This window comes from Conger conger, chromosome 7 (genome assembly GCF_963514075.1).
Source record: "Conger conger chromosome 7, fConCon1.1, whole genome shotgun sequence".
NCBI lineage: Eukaryota > Metazoa > Chordata > Actinopteri > Anguilliformes > Congridae > Conger > Conger conger.
Genome location: NC_083766.1, coordinates 57,606,224 through 57,615,907, shown reverse-complemented (window position 1 = coordinate 57,615,907; position 9,684 = coordinate 57,606,224). Strand labels below are relative to the sequence as shown.

The 9,684-nt window shown below is 43.0% G+C and overlaps 1 protein-coding gene across 1 annotated transcript; it reads left to right on the top strand.

Moving 5' to 3' along the window:
- The first annotated feature begins 1,126 nt into the window (after positions 1–1,126).
- Positions 1,127–9,173, top strand: ufm1 (ubiquitin-fold modifier 1). The gene is made up of 6 exons (XM_061248815.1): positions 1,127–1,208; positions 1,310–1,366; positions 2,359–2,416; positions 5,342–5,381; positions 6,075–6,107; positions 8,332–9,173. Coding segments are annotated over exons 1-6 (258 nt in total). The 5' UTR covers positions 1,127–1,206; the 3' UTR covers positions 8,400–9,173.
- The last annotated feature ends 511 nt before the right edge of the window (positions 9,174–9,684 follow it).

Below are 9,684 nucleotides of genomic sequence, written 5' to 3'. Positions count from 1 at the left end.
CACCAAAGCTTGCTCTTACACAACCCAAAAAAAATAGAATAGCACTTCTTGGCTTTTTCCTTGCATTTGAAGTAAGAACAGTGATATCTTGTGGCCATTGTACATAACAGTGGTCTGTGAATTCCACACTGCCCAGTATGGGGAAGGGGGAAATAAAACAGGAAAATGTTACACTACAAATAACCGTTGAACAAGCATTACCGTGAAATGTATTGTAAATCAATGCAATTTCCACAAACCTGTAATTAACTTCTCGGTCCTATAGGGAAGCCATTAATAATGTCTATCCTACGCCTAGGGTGCCTTATCTGCCGGATTCAGAAAGTTAATTGGTTTATTGGAAAACAAATAAGAATGAAAGCAGAGGCAAACCTGTAAATGTATCCTCCCTCTTCTTTAAGTGCTATTGAGGCGGCAAATTGCTGACTGCCATTTTGATTTTCCACTTTTGACAAATGACTGTAAACACTCCCAGAATGCAATGAGTCATATATGAGGAATGGATACCGCTGCGGTTTTGGGACAAAATCCAATATTTTGGCCAGGTCGTGGCATTTTAAATAATCGGGGGAAATACTACTTTGTGTTTACTTTGCATAGTGGCATAAGTGATGTATTTTTCCAATTTACATTTTTTAATTTAAATTACGTCTTTGGCAAACGCCATAACGTACACTCTGTGACACTGAAACATTACTAACATCGCCAAACGAACTCTTCTTCGTGAATCTATTCCAGACAATACGATTGTCAGATATGGCATTAATTCACAGTAATGTGCCGAGTGCCTTCAGATAAAACGATTACTTATGGTTAAAATGTTTATTAAAGTGCTAAGGCACACTTAAGATGAATGTTTTCAGATTTTAAATTAAAATGTACGATAATCGTGCAAAATCTGAGAAAAAAAAATCTAACGGAAAGTTCACGCTCGTATAGTTTGTGCATTACGGTAAATTTCATTCAGCGAGTTCGCCGCGTGCCTTTCAATAAATACACATTTTATGCGCTATATATTTGGCTTTCAGCTTTCATTGCACGTAAATTATTACACGGAAAACGCCCCGAAAGAAAATGTTTGTATTGTATGCCCATGTCACATGAAAATAGAAATACATTGCTTACCCGAAGGATGACGTGTTACGTTGGGTCCTTTTGACTTCCTGGTCGGTGAGCGAAGTGTGTAGGAAAACAGGCTATAGAAAAATGTAAGTTCACATGTGTTATCGTGTAGTTTTAACCCAGAAAAATAATATTGCGATGAAATAAATGTGCACGCATCTGACAGACGAACTGTTTTCTCCAACAGGTCTAAGGTAACGTTTAAAATCACGCTGACATCGGACCCCAGGCTCCCTTATAAAGTGTAAGTGACAGATGGGCAGATCCCGAAATAGTGTGTTGATAATGTTGATATATCTCTAAACGTACGTATAGCAAGTAAGCCTAAATAATCTTACCCGAGTGCATGCTATCTTAACTAAATACACGTTAATGAGAGAAATCTTATTTTCAGAACTGCTGCAGCGTTAGCTAGCTTGCTAATGTGAACGTTCCAAATGTCACACAAATTTGACTGATTTTGAAATTGTGCTGCCAGGAGTTAACTTACCTTGATCTAGCGCAGATGGATATGAATAATTTTGGCAACTGTCTGTCTGCTCTGTTAGAGTAACGTTATTGGGTTGTGAGTGTAGTTGTAGACAATTAGCTATGAATTGTAACCAATTAGCTGGCTAATGCAAACGAGTAACATGCTGCAACAGGCACACAGAACAAATATTGCTGGCTGACTTGTAACACAGAAGGGACAAATCTGTTCTGTGGCTACTAATTCATTGCACGCCATATGGGTAGAACGGTTGTGTTCGCATAGCGCCGTGCTAATGAGGCAGCTAGCAATGTCTGTGTGTTGATATAGTCATTGACACGATGCAAGTATTGTCAGAAAGTTTAATTCCAGTTTGTTTGTATTGTCACAGGTTGATGTTTATGCTGAGATTATCAGAAAAGTTAAGAGCTGCATATGATGCCGGTTTTATTTATTTGTGTTTGTATGTATGTATGTATGTATGTATGTATGTATACACAAGTAGGCCAATGATAATCTATTTTCACATGTGACATATGTAACTTAATAGTATTAAGAGCCCTTTATCTCAGGAGTTGGAATTAGGAATACCCATTAATTTCATACCAGCCTTTCATGTTCATAATTAAAATTGAGACGTGTTGAATCCCGTTATCCGCTATGCGCAGGAAGTAGGCTAGTGCAAATTAATGAACGGAATCTAATTATTATGTTGCTCCCTGCTGCAGGAAGAAATCACGTCTTAATTCTGCAATTCATTTTTTCAGATTAAGTGTGCCCGAAAGTACGCCGTTCACAGCCGTTTTAAAGTTTGCTGCAGAAGAGGTGAGTTTCCTCCAACTTCACGCCGAAGCCTTCCTGACAACTGTCTGTGCATTCGACAGGCCTTTTACGTGGGTTGAAGTTAATTGCGAGAAGGGAGCGAATATTGGCTACTTTTCCAAATTCATCTGGCGACACAATAGCAACAGATTGCGCGCCCTGTCACAACCGCAACAGTCCCCAGATGCGCACTTAAATTTGAGATCTATTGGAAGCTCATATCCACAGCCACTTATAAAGCATACATTGTTGTTGTTGTTGTTGTTGTTGTTATTTTGTCTTTACACACAATTCATTTATACAGCTGGGTATTGACTGAAGCGATTCAGGTTAGGTACCTTACTCGAAGGTACAATGCCAGTGCCCCTGGAGTTAAAAGCGCGGTTCCCCAACATTATGATACAAAGCTGCGAGTGTTAACACAAATTCCCTTGCTCCAACGCTTTACCCACACTTCCCTTTTATTTAGCGTATATACTAACGTTGACATTCTTTTGAGTATTTTAAAAGGGTACCCCATAATTCAGAAACATTTCATGCTTGAAGAAGTCAGTAAACACGGCAAGTAACATTCAGAACACACAAGAAACGAGTTAATAGAATTAATTATTAAATAAAATAAATCCATGCAGCTTATCTGGATCTTTTATCAGTGACTTGAAGGAACTGTTTTAAATGACAGGGGGAATTGCATTCACTGTGACTTGAAGCTCAATCCATGTCGGTGGCACAGAAGAAAAGTCTGAAAGTACAATATGTGCTATGCATTTTGACATCTGTTGACTGGATCCCGGAAGTTGGGTATTTGACTGGCGACGCCACAGCAAGGTCACATGACTGCTCACTGCCGGCGTACTGGTTGACAATAAGCACGTGGAATACCAACTGAAGGGAATCATTCAAATGCAGTCAGGGTAGTTTCGGCATGGCTGTATATTCTGATAAGCGGGTTGGCGCGGTCATCAATTTGTTTCTCTAATTTTGTTTTTATACTTTGCTATTTATTTTGTTCATCCCCAAATGATTTATGGGAACTGTGAAATGATGGGCTCATTTCAGTGCTTCTCTCTGTGATAAGACTAGTTTTTCTCTCTTTCCCATCCGTCTCACTCACTCTTCTTCTTGTCTCTCCCTCCTTCTCTCTAACTCTCACTCTCTCTCTCTGTCTCACTCACCCTCTTCCCCTCTTCTCTTTCTCTCTCTGGCTTTCTTCATGTTGATGGTTTAAAATTGCGAGTGAGTCTGTTGAAGGATTTGTATTCATGAGATTTGTGTGCAGATGTCTTTATTTGCTCTGGTGTGCTAAGTGATATTCGACCACAGTGATAGAATGATTGTTGTGAGTGCCCATATCATTTTGTCATAATTGGTTTTGCAGTCTTGCTTTTCCAGACCAGTCAAATACGCTCATGGTTTTTTAATGTAGAACTGCGGTCAGAGGTTTACAGAGAAACTTAACGGCAAATTCGGGATTACTTTTTTACTCAAGTCAAGTCAATTTTTGCAAATGAAAACTCACATCTGATCAGGTCAACTGTCTGGAAAGTGGAGACGTCTGGAGCTGAGAGCATTCTAAATGTGAAAGGCCCGGTAATATAGAAAACCCTTCCTGGTTAGTGTCTGATTTATCATCTTTAAGGAGGCATTTCTATTGGCTGTCTGTCACGGGGGCTGAAAGGGGAAGACAGTGCCCTCTCCGTTTCCTCTCTCACTGCAGTGAGCTGGGTGTTAATGAGCGGGTACCTCCTGTGCAGCCGTGCGGTGGCTCCTGGTGGTCTGTTCTCTCCCAGAATGTGTGGCGTTATCTCCCAGAATGCAGTGGCCTGCGCCAACTTCGCTCCCAGGAGGGGGGGAAGGTGTTGACCTTTAGCCCTCTGAAGAGTAGGTTTGTTGTTCAGTGACATGTTTGTATTCTCACACCGTGGCGGATGAACTTCTGGTCTGAATGGGGTTTTGAGCGGTGGGGCAGTCAGATGAACTTTGGTTTCTGAGGGAGGATTGAGAAACAGGGCTGGACTGTAGACTTGCTGCTTGGACTGTAGACTTCCACATTTGCGCGCTCTCATTGCAGAATGAGAAGATATGCTTTATTGAAACCTGTCGGGTAAATTGTCCTCTGCATTTGACCCATCCGGTGAGCAGCACCCGGGGAGCGATGTGGGGTTAAGGGCCTTGCTCAAGGGCCCAGCGGCTGTGCGGATCTTATAGTGGCTGCTCAAGGGCCCAGCGGCTGTGCGGATCTTATAGTGGCTGCTCAAGGGCCCAGCGGCTGTGCGGATCTTATAGTGGCTGCTCAAGGGCCCAGCGGCTGTGCGGATCTTATAGTGGCTGCTCAAGGGCCCAGCGGCTGTGCGGATCTTATAGTGGCTGCTCAAGGGCCCAGCGGCTGTGCGGATCTTATAGTGGCTGCTCAAGGGCCCAGCGGCTGTGCGGATCTTATAGTGGCTGCTCAAGGGCCCAGCGGCTGTGCGGATCTTATAGTGGCTGCTCAAGGGCCCAGCGGCTGTGCGGATCTTATAGTGGCTGCTCAAGGGCCCAGCGGCTGTGCGGATCTTATAGTGGCTGCTCAAGGGCCCAGCGGCTGTGCGGATCTTATAGTGGCTGCTCAAGGGCCCAGCGGCTGTGCGGATCTTATAGTGGCTGCTCAAGGGCCCAGCGGCTGTGCGGATCTTATAGTGGCTGCTCAAGGGCCCAGCGGCTGTGCGGATCTTATAGTGGCTATACCGGGGCTTGAGCGAACAACCATCTGGGTCACGGTCACGTACCTTAGCCGCTGGGCTACAGGCCGCAGCACGTTCCTCTGTCGGTTCAGGTCAGGCCCCACACTAGGACAGGGCCTGAGGACAAGCCACTCCGCAGGCCCCAGTTTGAGTTCTCAGTCACTTGCTGAGAAATATTCTCATTTTCTTCTTTCTCCTCTCTCCACAGTTCAAAGTGCCCGCGGCAACCAGTGCCATTATTACAAATGGTGAGTGACTTGCCTCCGAGGCTTCTGGCTTCTACGTTGGTTTCTGTCTTCGAATCTGTAACCTATTATACTCGTGCACTACCGTGAACATTGACCGAACGCATTTGGTTTGGGGGAAAGAAAACCGAGGTTGACTTTACCTTCGAGAGCTCATATTTTATATTTTATGACTTTTAACTTTGAGAGCTCATTCCAAAATGCTACCCCCTCCTCCCTCCAGTGTATCTCTCTCTCTCTCTGTATGTTTATTGAAATGAAAAATGAAATGACACGTAAATAAATGTCTACACTGATTTCACAGGAAAAATGCTGCCTCACTGTGCGATATTCGCTCGCTGCGGAAGCCAGCTGCAGATAGATGTTCTGCGGAAGAAATTAAGCCATTACCCTGTAGTCACACTCCGTCGCGCGCGTTTAATCGTGACAAACTCAAATTGAGAAAGTTAGTTGATGTGCTGAACATTAAAAAAAAAACAACGCCGTCTTTCCGCGTTATTGCGACGGAGGCGCTGTGCTTTCCGAGATCCGTTTTTTCAGAACGGTCTCGTTGCTACGTCTGTCCGTGCCGTTGCCAACGCTGTTGCCGTGCCGTCGCCACACTGACTGTGTTAGCCGTGTCTCTTTTTATAGGCTGACTTCACAGCAATGCTAATTTGCATGTTAATTAATTATTTCATTTTTTTGTAATTGCAGATGGAATTGGCATTAACCCAGCTCAGACAGCAGGTTGGTCTCCGCTTCCTGTAGCCCCAGTGACAGCTTCCTGTCCCCTCCACCTGCCCCACACCTGGGCCCTGTCGCCACACAGCAGCCACGGTTGTTCTAGTGCAGGGCCATGTCCGAATCAGCGCACTTGCCTCCTGCTGAGTACAGCTGCTGAGTACACTACATGAATGATCAGGTCACTTACCTGCTTAGACATTTGAACACGGCAACTATTTACATTTTTTAACCTAAATAGGATGCCATGAAATATTGACTGGATTTCATATTTCACAGCAGTTTTCCTTTTGGAAATATTTGGACAGAGAGCAATAAGACTGCCACGCATGCTTGGAGGCTTGTATATGCAAATAGCATTTATTTATTTCTTTGAGCATGTAGTCCTATTTTTTGTGCCAAGGAACTTTAGGGACTTCCAGTCCTCAGGCAGTAGTTTCGTGCCGAGACGCCGTGACTGTTTCTGCCTCATCACTTCTCGTGCTGCTGCGCTCCTGCACAGTGTATCTCTGGCAACAAAGAGTCTATTTTTCACACGTGAGCTTATTTGAAACTGAAATTTCTGCTGACGTTGGCCGTTTGCTCATTCTTGGCGGAATGGTATCGATTTAAATTGCATCCGTCGTCGTGGAGTGCTTCAGAATATCGCCTTCTCCAGCATTAACGCCCAGGCCTGACTGGTCCTGTAGGCTATAATATAAAACTGAATGTGATGAACACATTTGTCTTTTTTTTAAAAGAATGGCTTGGCTGTAATTCTGAAGATGGATGATTTTGGCTCCAGGAAGACCAGTATGAAATCCGCGTGCTGGTCTGACCTCTCTCACACTGCAGTCAGTGCTGAGCAGCATATGTGGCCTTCTGTCATTCAACACGCAACCTTACTGTAAAGTGTTACCAAATCATTTAGGAGCACATCTACTAATTGGGATGCATTTGTGTGTTCCTAAATATTTTCTTTGTGTGTTCCTAAACTTAGGAGCGATGTTTTAGGAAGAGCCCTGTGTTGGATGTTTTTATTCCTTTGGTTAATGTACATTTTGGTGTTTAGCAGATGCTTCACGACATGGAAAATATGGACATTACATTTCCCACAGGAAAACTACAAATGGAATACTTAAACTGGCAAATGCATGTTTTCTTGTTGTGTTTTTTACTTTGATTCAGTGTTTACATTAAATTGGATTTCTTTCATGAGTCCTGGGCTTTAAGATCATAGGGATTTATTAATATGGATTTGCTTTTTGAAAAGCTATGATCTGCAAAACATGTCTGTCAATGGAGAGAATCCCTGAGGAATATTTAAAATGGTTTTCACAATTCATATTTACTTCCTTCTATATTCATAAATATGCTTTTCAGAGGCAGAAAGTATAAACAGTAGGCCTACTCAAAAACAGAAGGTCACTGGGAGACATTTGGACCAACTGTCTCTCAAGCAAACTGGACTTATAATGAATTCGGCCTTTGAACAGTGATCACACTATAGGTCTCCTGAGGATACATTGTGTGTAGGCTACACTCGCCTCAACGGTCAGCTTGGTTTATGTTTCATCATTAAAATGATTCTTTTTTTATTTATTCCTTGGCAGTGCCGTTCGTTGCGAAGGCACTCAGGTTTCCCCTTGAATAGTTGCCAAGCTGCGTTGGTTTTTACTGTTACTCGGCTCTTAATCAATTACTCCAGCTGATTACGCTGTTCACTCCCATATCTTTAACCCTTGTGTTGTCTTAAGGGTCAAAAATGACCCGCCACTATGTTTAACGGCAGAGAAAACCCCCTAGATTATCTTTTTCCAACTTCAAATGTGATGACAAAGTTTGTGATGAGTGACAGGTTGTTTCTTTGTGCAGAATTGATTTGAGAAATAGAAATTCAATTAAGCTGCTTTATTTTAGGGGTTTAGTGAAGGTGGTTCATTTTTTACCCTTAGGACAAGGGGAGTATACAGAATGTTAATACTACATAAGGGTTAAGGAGAAAACTAAAACCAAGGGCAGGAGTGGACGGCAATGTCTTATACGGTTGATTTGTAAATACTGGTGATTTTCTTTTCAATTTTTTTCTATTCTTTTTGCTGTTTTGGAACACTATGTTTTATTTCTGAATAGATCTTTAAACACAGACTGCGTAATAATACGTTGAGGCGGCTGGCGCTTTTGTCCGTGTGTCGTTCTCCCTGACCGCCCTATTCTCTCTCTCATCCCCCTCTTCCTCTCCTCCTCATAGGAAACGTGTTCCTGAAACACGGATCGGAACTGCGAATCATTCCCAGAGACCGAGTGGGAGGATGCTAGCCGGTCGTTCTAGAAAGTCGCTGCGGGATCATTTGCTAAAGAAAAGGAAGGAAGAAGAAAAAAAAAAGAATAACCCTTGTTATTTATTTTCAGACCCTGAAATGGCTTCTCGCACGTTGTGCAGTTCGGGTCCGCGACACGTGATTACGTTTAGCTGATCTGGACTGACCCTCGCAGGCTGCTGGGAGATACTCCTACACTTTGATCTCTTTTTCCATGCAGTCCCGCACATACATAAAGCAGAGACCGGGGGAAAATGCTCACAAGACGGGTGTGTTTAATAATAAATGACACGGTTCTTTGTACAGCTGTTAGATGGCCGGTAGTAACGGTGTAGTTGACACGTTAGAACACGAACACTTTCAATGAAATTGAAGCCTGCGATTGGCGTCTCCCTTCTGAAGTAATTGTGATAATCTGTTGAAAATGTTATCGCATCACTGTTTCGCTTGTTTGTGCTGTAGTGTACTACTGTCAATGAGCGTTCTCTGTAGGCTAATTAATTTTAACAAATGACTTTGGCTTTTCTCTCTTGTCCAACAGATTTATTTATTTATTTTGTTGTTGCTGGTGGAAAGCCTGTAGGCTACAGTATTAGACACTTCTTAACTGCTTAATTACTCCAAAACGTCAAACTGTCAGAAAAAAAATGAACGTGTAACAATCATAGAAACTTATTCCAGGGTCCCATTTAATGTCATTATGAAAGTGTGATTCTTTTTTTTTTTTTTTTTTTTACAAATTATAAAGTAAACATTATGGCAAAACAATGTACTCTGTTCCTCTGAGTGAACTTATTCCGAAATGTGTTATAAATGTACTGCATACCGGAAGGTAAAGGGGGTTAACGTGTGCTTTTACAGCTGCTAAACGCTACTGCCTTTATTGTGTTTGTACATATGCATAAAAAAACAATCTTCATGTTCTGTTAGTCCGGCACGGAACGAGGGACACGGGTGTACGATGAGGCGGCTGGGCTGGTAAATGGTAGGAGGTGGCCGTTTCTCTCTCCATTAGAAAGCACTGCCTGGCAAGCATCCAAGCTTTCGATCTCGATAATGGAGCTTCTTTCATTCGGTATAATCAGAGAGGTGGGGTAGCGCACTCTCTTTTCGCCTTTATTCTTCTGTTAAGCAGAGCCCATTAGAGCTAATCAGACCGGCGATGTCACAACAGCGCAACCACCTGCACTTAACGTTTTTTCTGGCGGCTTCGCGCACCGTCATCTTTCCACATTCGCGGATAAACGCTTACTTAATGTGGGCGTCTTAAGGCCGACAAAATT

What these genes read in the sequence shown, in the direction of transcription:
- ufm1 (XM_061248815.1), top strand. An exon ending in TAAAGTTTGCTGCAGAAGAG is followed by an intron (nt 2,417 to 5,341) that starts GTGAGTTTCCTC and finishes CTCTCTCCACAG; the next exon opens with TTCAAAGTGCCCGCGGCAAC. An exon ending in TAACCCAGCTCAGACAGCAG is followed by an intron (nt 6,108 to 8,331) that starts GTTGGTCTCCGC and finishes TCCTCCTCATAG; the next exon opens with GAAACGTGTTCCTGAAACAC.